This window comes from Heteronotia binoei, chromosome 9 (assembly GCF_032191835.1).
Source record: "Heteronotia binoei isolate CCM8104 ecotype False Entrance Well chromosome 9, APGP_CSIRO_Hbin_v1, whole genome shotgun sequence".
NCBI classification, from domain to species: domain Eukaryota; kingdom Metazoa; phylum Chordata; class Lepidosauria; order Squamata; family Gekkonidae; genus Heteronotia; species Heteronotia binoei.
In genome coordinates, this window is record NC_083231.1 from 102,373,867 (window position 1) to 102,396,640 (window position 22,774).

Below are 22,774 nucleotides of genomic sequence, written 5' to 3' on the forward strand. Positions count from 1 at the left end.
CATCTCTTGCCTTAAAACCCCTACAGGATTGCAATGTTAGCGGTGACCTGACAGCCCCTTCCACCACCACCAGCCTTCCCAACAAGTATCTTGTCTGCATTCAACTACAGCTTCTTCCCCTTCAGCCAGAATATTTCATAATACCCTTGGCTCACATACAATGTGACTAGAACACGCTGGAGCTCAACCAGAAAGGGCATTTGGCAAAAATGGACAGCAGCTCACAGTCGTGGTTATTGTGTTTTTGATCTGCATCATTAATTGGTGCAAATAAAAAGCCCCAAACAAAACCAAACAAACAAAAAACCCCAGCCACTACAGCAATGTTGCTTATGGCATAAACCAGCCTTTGCGCTGATGAACCATTTCACAGGGGCTCGAGATGGAGCTACATCTTTTAATATGAGTTTGCTGTGGGGACATGCAGCCATTCTGGAGCAGTGAGTTCCCAGTGACAACTCCATTTAAAAATGCTGCAGTGGCCTCGTTCAGATTGAGATGATAGAACGGGGGAGGTGGGAGCTCCTGCCTTCCTCCTGCTGTTTTCTAGAGCCAAAACAGCTGGGGGCGGGAAGGCAAGAACCCCTCGTCTTTCCCTGCTGAGGTCATCATCTGAATCAGGTCCCTGAAACGCTTCTAAATGAAGATGTGACTAGCAATTTGCAGCTGTGCTTTAGCTGCAAGTCCTTGTAGAAAACTCGCGTAAAGGTAATGTGTAGTTTGGCCCTCGGTCATATGGATTTGGACCATAGAGATTGGGACGGAAATCCCTACTCAGCATGATACTCAGTCTGGATTTTGGGCCAGTCAGCTCCTTTCAGCCTTGCTTGCCTAGCAGGGTTGTTCTATGGATGAACCTGGGATAGCCCTGATCTAGGTAATCCTGATGAAAGAGAAGAAGAAAAAGAAGAAGAAGAAGAGGAGGAGGAGGAGAAGGAGGAGTTATACCCTGCCCTTTACTTGGAGTCTCAGAGCATCTCACAATTGCCTTCCCTCCCTTTCCTCACAACAGACACCTTGTGAGGTAGGTGGAGCTGAGAGAATTCTGAGAGAACTGCTCCTGAGAGAACAGCTCTAAGAGAACTGTGACTGACCCAAAGTCATCGTGCTGCCTTCGAGTGGAGGAGGGGGGGAATCAAACCCAGTTCTCCGGATTAGAGTCTGACACTCTTAACCACTACACCAAACTGGCTCTCAGACAAGTTGAGTTCTATTACCTGCATATTACTGACTCCTGCATGATATCTTCTTGAAGAAGTTTGATGAAAACGTAACAGATGGTTCTTGCTGCTTACAGAAGTGACCCACAAGTTCATGAGACCCTCAGTCATGAACAGACCACCCCCCAACTCACTTTGAAATTCCTCGGGTTTTGTTTATCTATGGAAATTGCCTGGGAAAGTATTCCAACATTAATATTAATGCACATTTCTGTGACATTTCAAATATTTTACTACCCTAGCAGATCTTTCCAATCATACAATAATGGCAATGAACAAATTACAGGAGAGATAATTTGCTTTTTAAACAGGAAAGGGGGGTGGAAAGAATTCCAATTTCATTTCTTTCATTAAAATTTTCTTTTAAGGACTTCCAGGTTTCGTTTACTTTCATTTGTATATGCCTAATTGAAGGTTTGCTTGTATAACCAGGGGTCAAAAAGGCTGTGTGTGTTCATTAAATGAAGCCAAATCCATAATTTCAATAACTACACAAACACATACGTAGCAGAGTGAGAGCTTTCGGGAGCAATCCTCCGATCTGGCACTTCAAGAGAAGACCCACGCAGAATCTCTTGGAAGAAAAACTGTGCAACTGTCAGGAGTACTTGTGTGAAATAATGGTAAAAAAGTGGATGGTGTAGTGGTTAAGAGTGCGAGACTAGGATCTGGAAGAACCAGGTTCAAATCCCTGCTCTGCCATGGAAGCTTGCGGGGTGACTTGGGGCCAGTCACATTACTCTCAGCCTAACCTACCTCACAGAGTTGTTGTGAAGATAAAATGGAGGAGAATTACATAAGCCACCTTGCGTCTCTCCAGTGGAGAGGAAGGTGGCGTGCCAATGAAAATAAGATAAAGTTTGGTCTTTACAGGAAAGCTATTAAGACACAGGTCGTCTTCTTTTTCTGCTGATACACCCAGCATGCTCAGCCACCATTCATTCTCCCTTCTGTTTCTGCCCATGAGGTTCTGGATAGGAAAATCATGCTCCCCTATCTCTATGACCTGGGCTTGAGGAAAGAGGATGCAACACTTTCATATTTATGGCTCAGCCCTCCTTCCATAAAGGAACTGATGATCCTTCCTTACAAGACAATTAAGACATTTTAGTTATTAATGCTGGCAAACAGCTTTGAGACTCTGCAGTTTTAGACAGGAGCTATATTACGATTTTAGCTCTTTAATAACAGAGGAAGCAAGCTATTGATGGTATGGTATGTTATGGTAGCATCTTAAACAGGCGGCTGCTTTTGACAGCTTCTTAGGTGTTTCTAAGTTCACATTGCCCAAGGCCATTAAGTTTCTACTAGTTAGAATGTAGCTCTGCTTACTGTACCTCATTCCACGTCTGAAGAAGTGTGCATGCACACGAAGGCTTATGTTCTGAATAAAAACTTGTTGGTCTTAAAGGTGATACTGAACTCCTGCTTTGTTCTACTGCTTCAAATTAATACAGTTGCCCACCTGGATCTTTCTACAAGTCAGCTGATGAGCTCTCTTAAAAAGAAAAAAAAGACCTTTTCCTTCAGGACCTTGGACAGCAGCTATGTTGACTACTGGATGGGTGCCTCTGGACTCTATTGGTTGGGTGCGTTAGTAATTATCAGTTAGTTATATCTCCTATCACTCCTTCCATCTACCTTCAGTAGCAGCTGGTCTCCTATGTCATGAATCTGCCAGCCTAAGGAATCTGCCAACTCACAAGAATTTATTAATATCATCCCTTGACTTCACCATATTGTTATTATCTACAACCACACCCAAAAACATTTCAGGAGCATGTGTGTGGGAAAATTAATTGTTAATATGCGCCCCAGAGATTGCTGCGTTCTGCTTCGCAGCATCTTCTGACCGTCCGTGGCCTGAAGGATGTTCAACTTGCCCCTTTTTGGCCTTGGCCCCAGCCTCATGGAATCAGGTCCCTGTGGAGATCCGGGCCCTACCTGATGCCATTTCTTAGGGCCTGCAAGATGGAGCTATTCTGCTGGGCCTCCGGTTGAGGCAGTGGATGTCCTTATTTCCATCTGCTTGGCCTCCATGGCCTTTCATGATGCTATATTATTTTATCTTAATCTATTATTCCATCTCTGGGCCCACTGCTGTACTGATATATAGAACGCGCCCAATGGAAACCACCGCCTGTGACATATATGCTATTTGTTTTATTGTATTTTATGGTTTTAGCTTGTAGTTTTTAATTGTTTAAACTTTTGTTGTTATTCGCCCCGAGCCCACTTGCAGAAAAGGGTGGAATACGAATTAACAAAAAATAAATTAAATAAATAAATTTCCTGTGTTGTGCAGGGGGCTGGACTAGGTGACCCTTGAAGCCTCTTTCTGCTCTACGTGACTGACTGGCATCACACATTTCTGCATTCAGAAGGCCCCAGGTTCAACCCCTCGCATTTCCAGATGAGCAGTCTCAAGTGCTGGGGCAATGTTTTTCCCTGCCTGAGGCCTGGAGAGCCTCTGCTAGTCAGAGGAGGGAACGTGGAGTGAACCAATAAGGCAGTTTCCCAGGTTCACCTAGCACAGATGCAGGTCCTTCTCTGCAGAGACTGCTTGCAGCAGACACATGACTTTGTGTGAGGGATATTTCCAGTCTCATCCAGCACTACGCCACTTTTGTCCATTGACAGAAGAGGAGGAGGAGGAGAAGGTTGGATTTATGCCCCACCCTTTACGTCCCAAAAGAGCCTCAGAATGGCTTACAATTTCCTTTCCCTTCTCCTCCCCACAACAGACACCCTGTGAGGCAGGTGGAGCTGAAAGAGCTCTGACAGAAACTGCTCTTGAGCAGAACAGCTCTGTGAGAACTTGTGACTGACTCAAGGTCACATCAGCAGGTGCGTGTGAAGGAGTGGGGAATCAAACCCAGTTCTCCCAGATAAGAGTCTGCACACTTTACTACTACACCAAACTGACTTCTTGGGCAATTTACTGAAGATCCTAGACATGAGCAGTATTAGGGAAGTTGTAACTGTTATGCTAAGAAAGGTATCCATATATTGCGAGAACAGAACTAAATGGGCAGAACTTCCCAAGCTGAGGTGATTCATGGGACATGCATGCATAGGCATATTATGTGTGTACATCTGTGCCCACGTGTGCATGCACTAACACAAACACACAGCTGATAGGGACCATCTCTCTTTTTCAAAGGACATTTTGAAATCAGATTTTTGGTCTGTCTCTTCTTGTTGATCAGGCCTATGGGCTGGGGTTTAAAGGGACTTGTAAATGTTAGAGCAGCTGACAGGAAATATAAAATATATTTGAATTTTGGCTGACCGTCTCAAAAACTTTTTGGGCAATTTGATGCTGAACTGGAACTTATTCTACGAATGGGGGAAAAATACTAGAGAGAAAACCTGGCTGGCTGCTAACCAACGAGACACTCATGTGCTGTTGGTTCTGATTTGTAGGACAAATGGAGAGATGGTTCTTTGCCAATTGCCAATGTAATTCCCCCACTCTCCTTCTTCACAGAGTAGGCCTCATGCCAGCATGTAATGAGACCAAAAAGAACAAACAGCTGAGAAAATGAGCAAACACAGCACTGGTTTCATGACAACACACACCGTGATACGGAGCTTGGTTGCAAGATGATTCCTGTCTTGCAAATATACAGCCTTTTGTTGGCACAAGCATCTCACTGAATGTATGTATTAGATGTATACAAGTAAAAATAAAGCTGCCTGGCAATTATGTCCTACTTTTAAAACTTATTTACAAGTCAGAACTTGAATTATGGATACTGTGGACCAGTGGCTCAGAGGTACAGTATGCATGCAGAAGGCCCCAGGTTCAATCCCTGGCACCACCTGTTTAAAAAAGGGCCAGGAAGCAGGTGATGTGAAAGACCTCTACCTGGAGACCCCAGAGAGCCACTGCCAGTCTGAGCAGGCAGTAGCCCAAGACGAAGAGAGTTGTGTTTCTCAAAAGCTTATGCTACAATAAAATTTGTTAGTCTTAAAGGTGCTACTGGACTCAACAATTTTGTTATTGTGGGAGTTTTGTGAGCCTCCTTGAACCACTGTAGTCTGAGAAAAAGTGGAAAACAAATAAAAGGCAGTACTTAAATTGGGGGGAAGGGGACATTCCATGATACTGTTGTTTATGGGGGGGGGGATAGGGTGGCCATAATTTCTGCAGGCCAGCCAGAGACACCTTGAGGGGGAAACAGGAAGTGACGTCACTTCCGGTGACATCACTTCCGGTGATGTCATGCCACCGCAGAAAACAGGAAGTGACATCACTTCCTGTGACATCATTTCCCCCCGCGCCACCTGCCGGAAACAGGAAGTGGCATCACTTCCTGTGACATCATTTCCCCCGCGCCACCTGTCGGAAGCAGGAAGTGACTTCACAGCACTTCCTGTGACGTCCCCAAAAATCCCCCAAATATCACCGCCGGAAACACCAAGATTATTTATAGAGAGGGAAAGGGGGAAATAAAGTTAAATAAAACTCTTTTTTTACTTTTTTCAAAGTGAGAAGACTAGAGAGAACGGGTTCCATGCTGAGAAGCCAGTCAGATTCCAGTGAGATTCCAGTGAGACTGTGCTGCATAATGCAGCCTATTTATTTTGTCCTGTTTGCTCTGTTGGCTCTATCTGCGCCACCTTCATCACTTTCGGGGTGTGGATCCCCCAGTGGGGTGGTCTCCCGACTCCCTCTGCCGGCTGTTTCTGATAGCCCTGCGCCCCCTCTTTCATTTGATATGTGTCCCGTGCGGGTGCCACCCTCCCACCGGGAGATGCCGCAAAATGAGCCCCCTTGAGGCTTATGGCGGCAGGGCTCGGGGGAAGCGAGCTAGACTGCTGTTCTTTTGAGGGGTTATAGAGTGTTTCGAGCCCGTCCCTGTGGCATCGGTCCCATCGTTGTGGGACCCAGGGGGCCGGCGCAGCGGCACGCCGAAGCAGCCTGTCACTAATAACACAGGTCGAGATGCAGGACAGGAACCCGGAAGTGACCGACAGGCTGCCTGCCTTTGTGCAGCAACCCTGGACTTCCTTGCTGGTCTCCCATCCAAGTACTAACCAGGGCTGACTCCGCTTAGCTTCCAGGATCTGATCAGACCAAGCTAGCCTTGGCTATCCAGGCAGGAGCAAATGTTGCACTAGCCATGGGAAAAATACTTGCCAGTTGTCAGCAGACGATTTAGACTCTATAAGCTTTGGGAATTCTTCTTGTATGTGCTGGCCCATGTACATAGCACTGTCATGTTACAAAAGCATTTAAGTGAGATGACAGCCCTGTGGAATGCTTGCAGAGGTAAATGTTTTGCTTGAGGCCACCAATTTAAACCAAGCTTTGTTGAGCTTTTCCCCACAACAACAAAAGCACACCACGCATGACAAGCTGCTTACGACACTTGCCAGAAAGCAGCCTGCTAAACTGTATTATTAGGAATTTAACAAGCCAGCAGTTGTGTTACATGTGCAGAAGCTATTATGAAAAATCCTCTGGAGACCATTGCCAAAGACCTCAGTCAGCTTCCAATGCAATTTCACTACTGTCTATAGGATTACTCCAGATAAGCTTCTTCGAGGATGGATGATATAATGTCATTCTTTTCATTTTTCCCACACTGCAACGATAACTTGGGAATATGTTTTAAAACCACAGCTATTTATATGAAGAACAGAAAATCCATTGTGTCTCATAATCAGCTGAGTGGTCTCCTGTATGGATAATGAAAGCAACACAGAGGGGCCCTGCAGAGATGATGATGAAGAAGAAGACGACGACGATGACAACAACTGCAGATTTATACCCCGCCCTTCTCTCTGAATCAGACTGAGAGCGGTTTACAATCTCCCATATCTTCTCCCCACAAAGACACCCTGTGAGGTGGGTGGGGCTGAGAAGGCTCTCACAGCAGCTGCCCTTTCAAGGACAACTCCTGCAATAGCTATGGCTGACTCAAGGCCATTCCAGCAGCTGCAAGTTAAGGAGTGGGGAATCAAACCCGGTTCTCCCAGATTAGAGTCTGCACACTTAACCACTACACCAAACTGGCCACTCATAGTCAACTTATTGGCTTACTGTGTCAATTAAGCAAAGACAACCCCCCTCCCCCCACAAACTCAAGCGGCCTGAGTATGTTCCAGGACTATGAAATGATGACAGCAGCTGAGAGTGAGTAGACAGCAAAAAAAGGGGGGCAATCAGTCTTCATAAGTCCCCAAGAGCCTAAAGCAGTGATGCTCACTCAGTGGGGTTTGGGAGCCACTGGTGGCTTCTTCGGATGACTGTTCTTCAACGCGGCACCTGCCCCACGTTTCAGGAAAGGGGGGAAGGCCCTTGCCTGGTGGGTCTTGTGGATGGCACATGGTTCCCACCTTGAAACAGCTGCCACTAAACAAAAAATAATAATAAGCTGAGCCTCTCTAAAGTGCAGGACTCCAATTAGAGGCAGAAGGAAATCATGGCTCTTTCAGTTGAAAATAATTTCAAATGTGGCTCTTGGCTGTTGGCAGAGTGAGTGCCACTGCGTTAGAACATCCAGAAAGGGTTATTTTGGGGGGAGGAGGGGAGGAGGATTTCCAAACAGTCCTCCACCCCTGCAATTGTTCCTAGGCTCCCAGCTGCTCCTTAAAACACAATAGACTCCTCTGAAGCAATTGTTTAAAAATCACTGCCTATTTCCTTTTTGTATGCATCAATGAAATCCAATTCTTTGTTTTCCTGTTTACATCTGTAGCTGGGGAAAATGTCACTGTAAACAAACAGCACTCATTCATTACGACAGTAGCTTGCCGTGTATGCAAATCTTCCCTGAGCAGATGGCAAAACCTCGTTCTACCAGCCCCAAAGTTCCATCACACCAACTATGGAAGCAGGATCTAATCACTAAGCTACCAACTCCCTTCTTTGTTCTTCGGTGTGCACCACCCAATTCGGACAGCGGCACTCACAGAAGCATTACCTGCGTCCACTTGCTAGGCACCTGGACAATCAACTTTTCTTAAAGATGCATCAAAAGTCTAATTACTTCTGTGGTGTAGTTGCTGCCCTCCTGTGGTTCATTCCACATTGCACTGGGAGTGCAGCAAAGCTTTGCTAATACAGGGGCCACACCAGAGGTTCTTCGGCAGCTCTGCAAGTCCACTTGTTTTGGTTGGCTTTGAGAGGGCAAATCTGGCCACTTGTCAGCAGTGTTTCTGAAAAGCGGTACTGAGCTTAGCTGTTGTATATAAGCCTGAACATTCTACATTTATCCAGCGCTGGCCCAAGGGTGCATGGCACCCCAGGCAGGTGCCCCCCCTGCTGCTCCCGCAAGCACTGCAGCACAGCACTGTGCTCTGTCACACCCCGAGGGCGCCATGCCAAGCCGTGACACTGGCCGCCCCCTCCTCCCCTTCCCTTCACCTCCCCCCTGTGTGTCCTTCGGAAGATAAGATGCACGTCGCGGCCGGCAGGGCCCAGGCACACTGCACTGTGATCACGCTAAGGGGGGATTGCACCAGGGGGAGGGAGACGAAGGGATGGGAAGGGAAGGGAAAGGAGGTGGCAGGTGGTGGCAGTGGGCAGCTGGAGGAGGCAGGCAACTAGGCGCTTGCCTGGGGCACCAGGAGGTCCCCCCCGCTCCCAGAGCCCCAGGCAACCGTCTAGTTTGCCTAGTGGGTGAGCTGGCCCTGCATTTATCTTCATGTAAAGTATGAGGGTTCACAGATGGACAACACACATGAAGCTGCCTTACACTGAATTGGAACATTGGTCTATCAAAGTCAGTATTCTTTTCAGAATGGCAGAGACTCTCCAGGATCTCCTCCACATCACTTACTGCCTAGTCCAGGGCTATCAAGCTCCCAGCCCAACCAGGGCATTAATTAGGCTTGCGGGGCTGTTTCCTCCCACCCTCCCCATCCTGTCCTCACCCTTTTAAGCTCAGGGGCTGCCAACAACATCCCCAGTTTTTTCTGCCTTGTATTTGCTGGCTTCTGGGCTTGCAGAGCTGAAAGGGAAAAAAAATGGATTTTCCATTAAGGTCTCTGCACCAAGAGATCTTAATGGGAAATCCATTCCGTGTTTTCCTTGCAACTTTGTACTGCAGTGTATTTCAATGGAGTGGAACTAAGGCACTTTCACTTTTTGCAGCATTTACGGCCAGTTGAAGCTCCTTGTGAATAAAGGGTTGATGCTTTGAGCCAGCTTGTCTTTGCTGAATGGACTTGATAACTGGTGCCTACCCTGGGAACCCACAGCCAAAAGGGGATGGATATTACATTGGAAAACCATTGTTAATCTGAGTAGACCGAGGGAGGGGGGGGGGAGAAGCTTGCAAAGCCCAGCCATTTCATGTTTTCCTAGATTTAGAGCATTTTATATTTTTAGTTTCTTCTGTGATCCTTGTGCTTTTTCTTCATGTTTTATTTTAAAAATTGCATTGTCAAATCCCCCAACCTTCCATTAAAAAATCACAAGACTTTTAAGCATGTTTGTGTTTTAAGTTAAAAAAATATCTTTGTGTTTTCCTGTATCCTTTATAAAGTTTATATCTCTGCTACCTGGCAGAGATTTTATGACAAGCATGGGTTGGCCCACAAAGTCCCATTTGGGTAAAATCTGGCCCTTGAAACAAACAAGTTCGACACCCGTGGCCTAGTCCTTTTTAACTGGCTTTAAAGGGGATTGAACCTGGGACCTTCCGTGTGCAATGCAGAGGCTCTCCCACTGAGCCACAGCCCCTCTCCTTATAAAAGACTGGGATAGGCACTGGCTACCTTTAGCGGCTTTAAGTTGTACAAGACAAGGGACATCACTATTTTTCTAATGCTGCAAACCTACAAAGGCCAGGATGTAGGCAAGACAATTTTTTTAGTGTACTGCTCATAACAACAAGCTATCACAAAGCAGGGTGGAAACAATACTAATCTTCAAATACATAAGCAAAACGCCATTACTATATGCCTGAGAATGTCTCACTGCACAAACGCGAAGAAAATAAAGCAAATGAAAAAGCCACACAAGATATCGCCGGGATATCAAGAAATGCAGATAACAATCCAAATTTAAATCCTGCATGCCATTAAGTAACCTATTATATCAATTCCAGTTGTGAAACCTTGCTACTAGCCTGCAAGGAGCAGCACTGTTTATTTTAAATGATTATTTTCCCCACATCATAACAGAGTTGGAAAATTCCACACTCCCAGGGCACCATCAAGTTTATCAACGAGAAAGAAGTGGAACACAGAAGCTCCAGTGCTACACTAAAGGAACTATGGCTAATCTGCAGGGGCCCATCTTGCCGAAGTGCCTTTGCTGAATGGCAGGAAATATAGTTGCTGAGGCTAGCAGGAATGTTCCTTAGCTACATAAACATGGAAGCGCAGAGGAACCATCCCTCACAGCAGGCTCTCTGCTCAGTATACTGCAGAGGCAAAACAGGCAGGCAGCATCGATCGAATGCCATTCAATGAATGGGCAAGATCTTATAACAAAGGGCTTTCCACACATGTTCCTCCCCCTGCGGAATAGAAGTAGAAGAAGACGACTGCAGATTTATACCCCGCCCTTCTCTCTGAATCAGAGACTCAGAGTGGCTTACATTCTCCTCTATCTGCTCCCTCCACAACTGACACCCTGTGAGATCGGTGGGGCTGAGAGGGCTCTCACAGCAGCTGCCCCTTCAAGGACAACTCCTGCAAGAGCTATGGCTGACTCAAGGCCATTCCAGCCGCTGTAAGTGGAGGAGTGGGGAATCAAACCCGGTTCTCCCAGATTAGAGTCCACACTTAACCACTACACCAAACTGGCTCTCATGGAACATGGAATGCAACGGTCCTTGAGTACAGAGATGCCATGGCAGCTTCCAGGTGGGACCAGGGATCCTCTGGAATTACAGCTCATCTCCAAACTAAAGAGATCAGTTCCCCTGTAGAGAATGGATGCTTTGAAGGCTGGGCTCTATGGCACTGCACCTCACTGAGGTTCCTGACCTCCCCAGGCTCCACCCCTTAACCTCCAGAAGTTTCCCACCTTGGATCTGGCCACTCTACTTCTCTATCCCCCACTGGTGGCCAGGAAGGACCTAGCAACCTGAGTAGTCGGATGAAAATTAGGGCATGTTTTTTTAGTGACGACGGCAACCTTTCCATCTCAAGTTTAAAATGCCATTGTTCATGGCTTTCTTTCCTCATTCTAGATCATCACAAAGCAAAGAGACCAGCTGGGCCACAGGATTTGCAATGAGGAAGAAGAGAGGCAAAGAGGCTGAGTTCAGAAATCTCACTATTTATTTTAATGATGGTTGGTTTGTGAGACCAGAAATCAGCTCAACAGATCCTGTGTTTGCCTCAACAAATCCTGCGTTTCTTTTTTTGCCTTCTTTCTGTAGCCTGAGAGGGAGTCACTAAAGAATAAACCACAGTTAAACAAGGACATCTGCATATAGACTGTAGTTAAGGCTAAGCTCCTCCCTTCTGACCCTATCCAAACGTAGTTACTTACTAGACTTGCCAATCCCCAGGTCCCAGCGGGGGTTCTTCCACTTTCCCAGGCTCCTTCCCGCCCCCAGCAGGGGAAGCCCCACCCCCAGAGGACCATGTGCCTTTCCACCTCTGTAAAGTAAAGTAAGTAAGTAAAGTAAATTTATTTTTATATCCCACCCTCCCCCGCCAGAGGCGGGCTCAGGGCGGCTCTGGAGGCTTCAGTCTCTGATTGAAAGGCTTCCTCTTGGGATGGTGTGCCTGTGTTACTTTGAAGAAGTTGGCAGCAACTCGTGAGTAGAGAGGCCAATTCGTCGCTTCAGAGTCTCCAGAAACGGGGGGGGGGGGAGGGAAACATCTGCTGAGCACTTCATTATTCCCTATGTGGAGATCGATTCTCATAGGTTATAATGGGGAATTGATCTGGACGTTTCGGGGGCTCTGGGGGAGCTGTTTTTTGAGGTAGAGGCACCACATTTTACGTATAGTATCTAGTGCCTCTCCCCAAAGTACCCCCCAAGTTTCAAAATGATTGGACCAGGGGGGTCCAATTCTATGAGTCCCAAAAGAAGGTGCCCCTATCCTTCATTATTTCCTATGGAAGGAAGACATTTAAAAAGGTGTGCTGTCCCTTTAAATGTGATGGCCAGAACTCCCTTGGAGTTCAATTATGCTTGTCACACCCTTGTTCCCGGCTCCACCCCCAATGTCTCCTGGCTCTACCCCCAAAGTCTCCTGGCTCCACCCCCAAAGTCCCCAGATATTTCTTGAATTGGACTTGGCAACCCTATTACTTACCATCACACTAAGCACATATAGTTTAATTAAACCATGGAACCTCCACATTCAGAGGCAGTAAGCTCTGAATCCCAGAGCCCAGGGGCAAAATCAGGAGAAGGCCTGTTGTTGGCCATTCAGAGGAACCAGTTGGCCACTTTGTGAGACAGGATGCTGGACTAGATGGACTATGGGTCTGATCCAGCAGGGCTCTTCTGATTTACAGTGTCTGCACTGAACACACCCATGAACCTGATACTGAACCATACTGAATCAGACCATTGTCTGTCAGCATCAGCACCGTCTTCTCAGATTGGCAGTGGCTCTTCACGATCTTAGGCTGGGGTCTTCCACAACACCTACAACTAGATCCTTTTAACTAGCTATACAGATGACTGAAAATGGCACTTCCAGTTTGTCAAACAGATGCTCTATCACTGAGCCACAGACCCTCCTCACAACTGAATTGAGAGTGAGACAAACAGAGAGGGGGGGGAGAGAGAGAGAGGAGGAGGAGGATGAAGTTATAAAATATAACATTCAAGATGATTCAGGTTGTGCTTAACAACATGGAATGTATCACAGAGGTACATTTCAGACATTATCAGAATAGCATGCTTAGATTCCACGCAGAACTGGTAATGTTTATGACAGAACCTTCTGGATAAGGAGGATCAGCTGAGAAGTTCCCAGTGTTTCAGCCTGTTTGGTTTTCACCATCTGAAATGTCAGCATCTGCAGAGACCTGCTAACCACAGTACACTGGTGTTCTATTAACTGGCTGTCCACCTGAGGATAAAATTAATTTGGAGGCTATTATCCTGGGGCAACTTGTTCGTGGCTCAGCAGGGACTGGAACTCTCCCCGGCTGATGACTCCATCTATTTCACAGCATGGTCCCTTGACGTACTCCATGGGCCTTTAAGAGAATGGTTCTGCCTGTCCTGGGGAATGTCAAGAGTCTGGAAGGAGATACTTTCCCCACCTTACCTGTCAAACAATGGCTTCTCCCCGCAATCAAAAGCATCCTGCAGTTCTTTCACAAGGTTAGCCTGACCGGGCAATCGGAACAGCCCTTCCTCCTTCAGCCCACGCAGCCGAATAAAATCCACGCACTGTTCCACCAGCATGGGAGCCAAGTGGTTTCCATACCTCTTCTCATATCGGACGGTGTCTTCCAGCTTCTGCCCAAAGATACCTGCGTGCAACAACAAGGAAGAGGCATAGGTAGGCTGCGGGAAAGAAATCTCTGCCTATAAAAACACACATTTGTGATGGCATCTTGCATGTTGAGAATTAGTTCCTCTCTTTGTTCTCTCCTCTCATTTTTTTTTTAAGGCTGCAATTCCTCCCCCCCCTCCGCCACTTCCCAGGATATGGAATGTCAGCAACGTAAGATTAATAACAATAACTAGATTCAAGTCCCGTAGCACCTTAGAAACCAACAAGACTTCCGTGGTTACAAGCATTTGAGAGTCCAAACCAAGACTTTTTTGTAGCAGGAACTCTCTTTTGCATATTAGGCCACACACACACTGATGTAGCCAATCCTCCAAGAGCTTACAGGGGTCTTAGTACAGGGCCTACTGTAAGCTCCAAGAGGACTGGCTACATCAGGAGGGTGTGGTCTAATATTCAAAAGAGTTCCTGCTATAAAAAAATGCCCTGAAGTTGACTCATACTGAGCCAGGCCATTGGTTAGTCTGCCACGACTCTCCAAGGTCTAAGACAGAGAAGGGATCAACTGATCCTTTAACTGGAGATGCCAGAGTTTGAAATATGACCTTCTCAATGCAAATCACAAGCTCACTTACCAAGCCATGAGGTCCACACAGTTTCTTCTGCACTTATAAGACTATCCATAGTTTGAGCACAGAGTTAATGGCATTATTTGAACTTTGTGTTACAAGAGATCATGTTCCCCTCTAGGACAGTTTAAATGGCAATGTCAAATCTGAATATTTTCTCCAGCTTGTAATCCCCCCCCCCTCAGTTTTCAGCTGCAAACCAGCAATGCCATCCTAGGCAGAACTGCACCCTTTTCAAGACCACTGAATGCAATTGCTTAGAATGGTACACCTCTGCCCAGGATGGTACTATGGAACATTTTTATAAATATTAGAAATCTCCATTTCTCAACATGATTTTATGCATGTTCTCTTTACAGCCCTCTTTTATGAGACAGGGAGAACCAGTGGACAACAACTAGAATTTATGGAGGAAGTTTATTTAATGCAACGTAAAGGGAATCTTTTGACATGAAAGGTTTCCTGTTCCACCACAGTTGCTGTTTAAACGCACATGTTTACATGAAAAATGTGTTTATAAAAATGACTTTCCATTCTACACCAGACTGGATGTAGGTAATCCTTCATGTTATTTGCTGACAGAATGGATTTTTTCTATCTGTCAGCAAGCACTACAGAGGTCTTTATAATCTTTACATGAACTTTGGAATTGCAGAGTTGGTTCATTGGGAAGCATCAGATCTCATCATAATAGCCATAGGGTAGGTAAGATTTCTAGCTCCAATATGGATGTAGGATGATAGTCTAAAACTTTTGGTAGCATATTTAGGGCTGGGCTGAACTTTGACAGGTTTTGCTTTTGGCAATCCAATTTGCCTTTAGGGGTGGAGGGGAATAGAAGTCTTGGTTGAAAAAATAAGCACATTTCTCTGTGCTGTTTTGTGGGATACTTTCCTATCCTTGGACTCCCACAAGGAAACCCTGAAGGAATAAAACTGCTCACAGTTTTCAAGGGGAATTGCTGAAAATCAAGAAGAAGAGTTGGCTTTTATTACCCTGTTTTTCAGAACCCTAAGGAGTCTCAGAGTAGCTCACAATCTCCTTCCCTTCTTCTCCCCACAACAGGCACCTTGTGAGGTAGGTGGGGCTGAGAGAGTTTTGAGAGAACTGTGACTGGCCCAAGGTCACCCAGCTGGCTTCATGTGAAAGAGGAGCGGGGAATCAAACTCAGTTCTTCACATTAGAGTCCAGTGCTCTTAAACACTACACCACACTGGCTCTCAGGGAAAACAAGAAGGTATTTCTCATCCTCAGAAAAGTTTAAATTGAAAACAAGTGATCATAACCAATTCATAACAAATTTCACTCCCTCCAACATTATTTCATTTTTAAAGGCATTTTTTTTTAATTTTGAGCACATTTAGCAGCCTTATACTGAATCAAACCATTGGTTCTTCAAAGTCAGTATTGCCCATTCAGACCTGCAGTAGTTCTCTAGGGTCTCAGACAGAGGTCTTTCACATCACTAATGACCTGATCCTTTTCATGGAGAGGCCAGGGATTGAATTTGGGACCTTCTGCATGCAAAACTGATACTGTACTACTGAGCCATAGCTCCATTTTGGGACTAAATAATCTGAGGTGTGTGACTACGAACTGCATAAACACTGGTACCACCCAGGACTTTTTCCCTGGGGGAACATGGTGGAAACAAAGTTCCAGAATCTCTTCATGGAAACAAAATTCTAAAAAAAACATATGTTTAAATGTTCACAAGGGGTATCCATGTGTTTCTCCTTCAGTTCCCTCTTGAGAGTTCTAGCACCTCTTTTTCCAGAAAAAAAAAAGATCTGGTACCATCTATCTAGGTATGAAGGTGTGATTGGATGAGAGCCAGCTTGCTGAAACTAAGCATATTTGTGCCGTTGGTCCTTAGATAGGAGACCTCCTGGGGATCCTATATATGCCACTGTGAATCCCAACACAAAAGGAGGGATCTATATGGGATAAATGAAGATCACAAACTCAACATTACTTTGATTACGCAGTTTTGTTTATCCCTCAGAGAAAGGAGCTTTTCTCTCCCCAACCAACCATGTTTCTATTAGCAACTGGCTTTGCTGGCACTGTATTATATTTTTTCCTTCCTTTTATCTCTCTGGCAAGGAATCAAGGACAAATCAGCTATGTGGAGATGCAATGGAAGGTGAAGAGACATTTAGTGGTTTTTCATAATATTAACTGAACTCTAAAAGAGAAAAAGGATTGTGACTACTCGGGTTAAATAACAACAACAACAACAACAACAACAACAACAACAACAACAACAACAACAACAACAATAATAATAATAATAATAATAATAATAATAATAATAATAATAATAATAATAAATTTATTTTTATATCCCGCCCTCCCCTGTCAAAGGCAGGCTCAGGGCGGCTAACACGACACGGTATACACCATGATTACAATAAAATACAATATTACTACAGAACAATTAAACAATTAAAATAGATAAAATTGCATTCATAAATTAAGTTAAAATTAAATAGACAGTTAGACCATTATAAATTATAAGTTCCGGTGCTACAGTTCAGACTATGTATAAGATGGCTAGATGTCATTTCCTGGGTTTCATCTTAATGTGAGCTTAAAGAGGGCAGTTTTGCAAGCCCTGCAAAACTGATTTAGGTCTCGCAGGGCTCGCACCTCTTCTGGTAGTTGATTCCACCATTGTGGAGCCATTGTTGAGAAGGCTTGCTCCCTCGTTGTTTTCAATCTAACCTCCCTTGGTCCAGGGACTTTTAAAAGATTTCGTGAACTGGATCTCAGTGCTCTCTGAGGAACATATGGGGAGAGGCGGTCCCTAAGGTAGGCAGGTCCTTGACCATATAGGGCTTTAAAGGTAATAACCAGCACCTTATAGCGAACTCGGTACACAATCGGCAGCCAGTGCAGGTCCCGCAGCCTAGGCTGCACATGTTCCCACCGAGGTAGTCCCAATAACAGCCTGGCCGCCGCATTCTGCACTAGCTGCAGTTTCCGCGTTCGGTATAAGGGCAGCCCCATGTAGAGGGCATTACAGTAGTCTAGCCTCAAGGTGACCGTTGCGTGGATCACAGTTGCCAGGTCTCTACGTTCCAGGAAGGGGGCCAACTGCCTCGCCCTCCTAAGATGGAAGAAGGCGGATTTAGCAGTGGCAGCTATCTGGGCCTCCATTGTCAAGGAAGGCTCCAGTAGCACTCCCAAACTCTTGACCCTGCGCACTGGAATCAGTGACGCACCGTCAAAGGTTGGTAGGGAGATCTCCCCTCCTGGCCCGCCGCGACCTACGCAAAGGACCTCAGTCTTCGCTGGATTCAGCATTAGCCCACTCTGCCTGAGCCAATCCGCCACGGCTTGCAACGCCCGGTCCAGATTTATAGGGACATCGTCAGTCCGGCCGTCCATCAATAGATAAAGCTGGGTGTCATCAGCATACCGGTGGCAGCCCAGCCCATACGTCCGGGCAATCTGGGCAAGGGGGCGCATGTAGATGTTAAATAACATCGGGGAGAGAACTGCCCCCTGAGGCACCCCACAGTTAAGTGGGTGTCTCTGGGACAGCTCTCCTCCAATCGCCACCCTTTGTCCCCGATCTTCAAGGAAGGAGGAGAGCCACTGTAAGGCTAGCCCCTGAATTCCTGCATCGGCGAGGCGACGGATCAGCAGCCGGTGGTCGACCATGTCGAACGCCGCCGACAGGTCTAACAACAGCAATACTGCCGAGCCGCCTCGATCCAGATGTCGCCGGAGGTCATCCATGAGTGCGACCAGAACTGTCTCCATCCCATGGCCCGGGCGGAAGCCGGACTGATATGGATCTAAGGTGGAAGCGTCATCCAGAAAGTCCTGCAACTGCAACGCCACAGCCAGTTTGGTGTAGTGGTTAAGTGTGCGGACTCTTATCTGGGAGAACCGGGTTTGATTCCCCACTCCTCCACTTGCACCTGCTGGAATGGCCTTGGGTCAGCCATAGCCCTGGCAGAGGTTGTCCTTGAAAGGGCAACTGCTGTGAGAGCCCTCTCCAGCCCCACCCACCTCACAGGGTGTCTGCTGTGGGGGAGGAAGATAAAGGAGATTGTGAGCCGCTCTGAGACTCTTTGGAGTGGAGGGCGGGATATAAATCCAATATCTTCTTCTTCTTCTATATTTTTGCCCAAAAAGGGCGAATTTGAGACCGGCCGGTAATGAGCCAATTCGGCCGGGTCTGATGTAGCCTTTTTCAGGAGAGGGCAGACCAGTGCCTCTTTCAGGGGTGTTGGAAAGAGACCCTCTGAAAGAGATCTATTTATTATGTCCCATATAGGGCATCTTAGCTCCTCCTGGCAAGCCCTAATTAGCCAGGAGGGGCACGGGTCCAGATCACAAGTCGTTGGGCGTGCTGTGACAAGGATTCTGTCGACTTCCTCCAAGCTGAGTGGGTCAAAGCAGTCCAAGATCAAACTAGAAGACACGCAAATAAAACAATTTTATTTGGTAACATATGGTAACAAATTATATTTCTTGCATCATTAATAACTTCTTTTATCTATCCCATATGTTACTTTCTACCCACCCCTCCCCCCGTTACTTGACCCCCGCCAGTGTTATTTACTTAAAGTACTAATGTTTAAAGGTACCCTTAACTAATAAAAACAAAAATTAATATTCTTTTTTCTAAGACTTAACCATTACCAAAAATTGTCCAATGTCCTTTTATTTTCCACTCTTTTTCTACATATCTTCTGAGCTTTTTCCACTCCATCTTAAAAACTTCTAAATCAGAGTCCCTTAAAATTCTTGTTAATTTGTCCATTTCACTCCATGTCACAACTTTTACAATCCAATCCCATTTCTCTGGCATTTTTCCTTGCTTCCACAATTGCGCATATAATGTCCTAGCAGCTGAAAGCAAGTACCAAATTATAGTTCTATCTTCTTTTGGAAATTTTTCCATTTGTAATCCCAAAAGAAAAGTCTCTGCAACTTTCTTAAATTCATATCCCAAGATCCTAGAAATTTCTTGTTGAATCATCTGCCAATACTTTTTTGCTCTTTCACAAGTCCACCACATATAGTAGAAAGAACCTTCATGTTTTTTACATTTCCAACATCTGTCTGGCATATTATTCATCTTTGCCAATTTCTTAGGAGTCATATACCATCTATACATCATTTTAAAACAGTTCTCTTTAATACTATGACACGTCAAAAGCTTCATAAAGTTCTTCCACAAATATTCCCAAGTTTCCATCTGTATTTCTTTATTTACATTAATTGCCCACTTAGTCATTTGAGATTTCACTACTTCATCTTCCGTAGACCATTTAAAAAGTAATTTATGTAATTTTGAAATTAATTTTTCATTGTCTCCAAGCAGAACTTTTTCCATTTCTGTTTGCTCTTTTCTTATTCCTTCAGTTTTAATGTCATTCTCCACCAAGCTCTTTATTTGTTGCATTTGAAACCAATCATATTTATTATTCAACTCTTCAGCAGTTTTCAATTCTATTTTGCCACTTTGTATTTTTAATAGTTGATTATATGCCAACCACTTTTCTTCACCTGTCTCAGCTGTTATTTTTATCACTTCGGCTGGCACTATCCGTAACGGTTTTCTCTCATCTCCATATTTCTTATATTTCATCCACGTATTTAGCAAGCTCTTTCTTATATAATGGTGAGAGAAAAAGCCATCTATCTCCCCCCCCCCCATAATACATATAAGCATGCCAGCCAAATTTATTTCCATGACCTTCCAATGCTAAGAGTTTTTTGTTTAACAACATTATCCATCTTTTGTCCATACTAAGCAAACTGCTTCATGATATAATTTTAAGTCTGGTAATTGAAATCCGCCTCTCTCTTTTGCATCTGTTAAAATTTTCATTTTAATTCTTGGTTTCTTCCCCGTCCACACAAATTCTGAAATTTTTCTTTGTCATCTATTATTGTTTATTTTCTTTCACAATCGGAATAGTTTGAAACAAATACATTATTCTTGGTAGAATATTCATTTTAATTGCAGCTATTCTACCCAACAGTGACAAATTAAGTTTATTCCACTTTAACATATCTTCATCCATTTTACGCCATAGCTTCTCATAATTATTTTGAACAAATCAATATTCTTCATTGTTATCTCCACACCCAAATATTTTACCTTGGAGGTAACTTCACAGCCCATTAGTCTTTGCAATTCTTGTTGCTTATTTATTTGCATATTTTTACATAGAAGTTTTGATTTTTCTTTATTAATACCAAGTCCCACCAACTTCCCATATTCTTGTATTTTGGCTAACAACAAAGGTGTGACTTGTATGGGGTTTTCATTTATAAACATTATATCATCTGCAAATGCTCTGTATTTGTAAGTAAATCCTTTTACTTTTAATCCTTCTATTTCTTTATCTTCTTGAATTTGCATCAGTAATATTTCAAGAGTCATTATAAACAACAGTGGAGAAAGTGGACAACCTTGTCTTGTACCTTTACTAATTATCATGTTTTCTGTAAGATCAGCATTTATACATAACCTTGCACGTTGTTCAGTATATATTGCTTTTATCATTCTTATAAAGCTTTCTCCCAGCTCCATTTTCTCCATTACTGCAAACATAAAATCCCAATTTAAATTGTCAAATGCTTTCTCTGCATCTGCAAAGCATAATGCTACTTCCTTTTCTGGATGTCTTTCATAATATTCTACAATATTTACAACAGTTCTGATATTGTCTCTTATTTGCCTTTTGGGAAGAAACCCCGCTTGATCTTCCTTTATAAAATTTATCAAATATTGTTTAAACCGTTCTGCCAAGATTCTTGTATATATTTTATAGTCATTAACTAATAATGAAATTGGTCTATAATTTTTTACGTTCGTAACATCTCTATCTTCCTTTGGAATCGACGAAATAACAGCTTCCTTCCGCGTATTTGGTATTTTCCCTTTTGTTCTTATCATATTCATCAGTTTCTGAAGTTTAGGGATTAACTCCTCTTTGAGGGTTTAAAAAAATGTAGCTATATATCCATCTGGCCCAGGTGCTTTTCCATTTTCCATTGCATTAATTGCTGCTTCAATTTTTATTTTTTCAATTGGATCGTTCAAAACTTTTCGCATATTTTCTGCTAAGGGTGCTATTTTTATCTTTTGTAAGTACTCATCCATCTTTTCTTTCCTTATTTTAACACCTTTAAATAACTTGGCATAATACTTAAAGAATTCTCTTTTTATTCCTTCTTGATCTACCACCTCTCTTCCATCCACCACAATTTTATTAATAATTTTACTTTATTTCTCTTTTTCTTCAGTTGCCAGGCCAAATATTTCCCAGGTTTATTTTCTCCCTCGAAAGATTTCTGCTGCAATCTTTTTAGATTTCATTCCAGTTCTTTATTTAACAAATGTCTCATTTGCGTTTGTAATATTGTAATCTCCCTTATAATTTTCTTTTTCTCTGGCCTTTTTCTGTTCCCCTTCTTTTTTCTTTATTTCATTTTTAATGTCCAACATCTGTTTTTCTTTTGCCCTCTTATCTTTGTTATTCAATGTAATCAATATTCCTCTCATTACTGCTTTATAAGCATCCCAGACCGTCTGAAATTCTATATCCTCTTTATCGTTTATTTGGAAGAAAGCTTTAGTTTCATTTAGTAGAGATGTCACTATTTCTTTATTCTTTAGTAAATCCTCATTCAATCTCCATCTTCTCAACTTAGACAATTTTGTAATCCACATTATTGGATTATGGTCAGCCCCAATTTTAGGTAAAATCTCTATTTTATTTGTTATAAGGTCTAAGTCTTTAGTGCCCCACAACATGTCAATTCTGGAAAAGGTTCTATGTCTTGCTGAAAAAAAGGTATAGTCCCGCATTTCAGGATTAAATTTCCTCCATATATCCTCCAAATTTTCTTGTTTGACCAATTCAAAAAAAGACTCTGGCAATTTTCCTTCCTTATTATTTTTTTTTTTACCCCCAGACCTATCTAGTGTGTTCTTAATTGTTCCATTAAAGTCCCCCATTATCAAAACTTGGTCATAAGTCAGTTCATCAAATTGTTGTATAATGTCTTTTAAAAAAGCATCCTTTGCACCATTTGGTGCATACAGTCCCAATAACAACTTTTTTTTTGCATTTAATATTATTTCTATCGCTACAAATCTTCCATCTTTATCTTTAAACACTAATTTCAGCTCCAATTTTTGTTTAATATAGAAAATCACTCCCCTTTTCTTCTGTTCAGCCAATGAATAAAATTCTAGTCCCAGTTGTTTATTCCATAAAAATTTGTAAACCTTTTGGTTGATATGCACTTCTTGTAAACAAACTATATTACAATTTTGCTTTTTAATCCAGTGAAATGTTGCCTTTTTTTGTGTGGTTAATTTAGTCCAGTTACATTCCAAGATAATAATTTGTAATCCATCATGGTGCAAATTCTTTATGTTCTTCATAAAACCTACGCAGTTCCTGTGTGCTTGTAATTGCAATCCTTTTTCCTAGCAGCTCAAAGCTCAGGCCTTCAGGTATTATCCATCTATACCTCATTTCATTGTCA

At 43.7% G+C, this 22,774-nt stretch overlaps 1 protein-coding gene across 5 annotated transcripts in view; it reads right to left on the reverse strand.

The window, feature by feature from the left end:
- The window catches only part of ARHGAP24 (Rho GTPase activating protein 24), a 505,935-nt gene that overhangs the window by 22,730 nt on the left and 460,431 nt on the right, over window positions 1-22,774 (reverse strand). For all 5 annotated transcript variants that reach the window (XM_060247095.1, XM_060247094.1, XM_060247097.1 and 2 more), the window contains one exon: window positions 13,428-13,635. In XM_060247095.1, coding sequence (XP_060103078.1) covers window positions 13,428-13,635 — 208 coding nt within the window. The remainder of the gene's footprint in view (window positions 1-13,427; window positions 13,636-22,774) is intronic.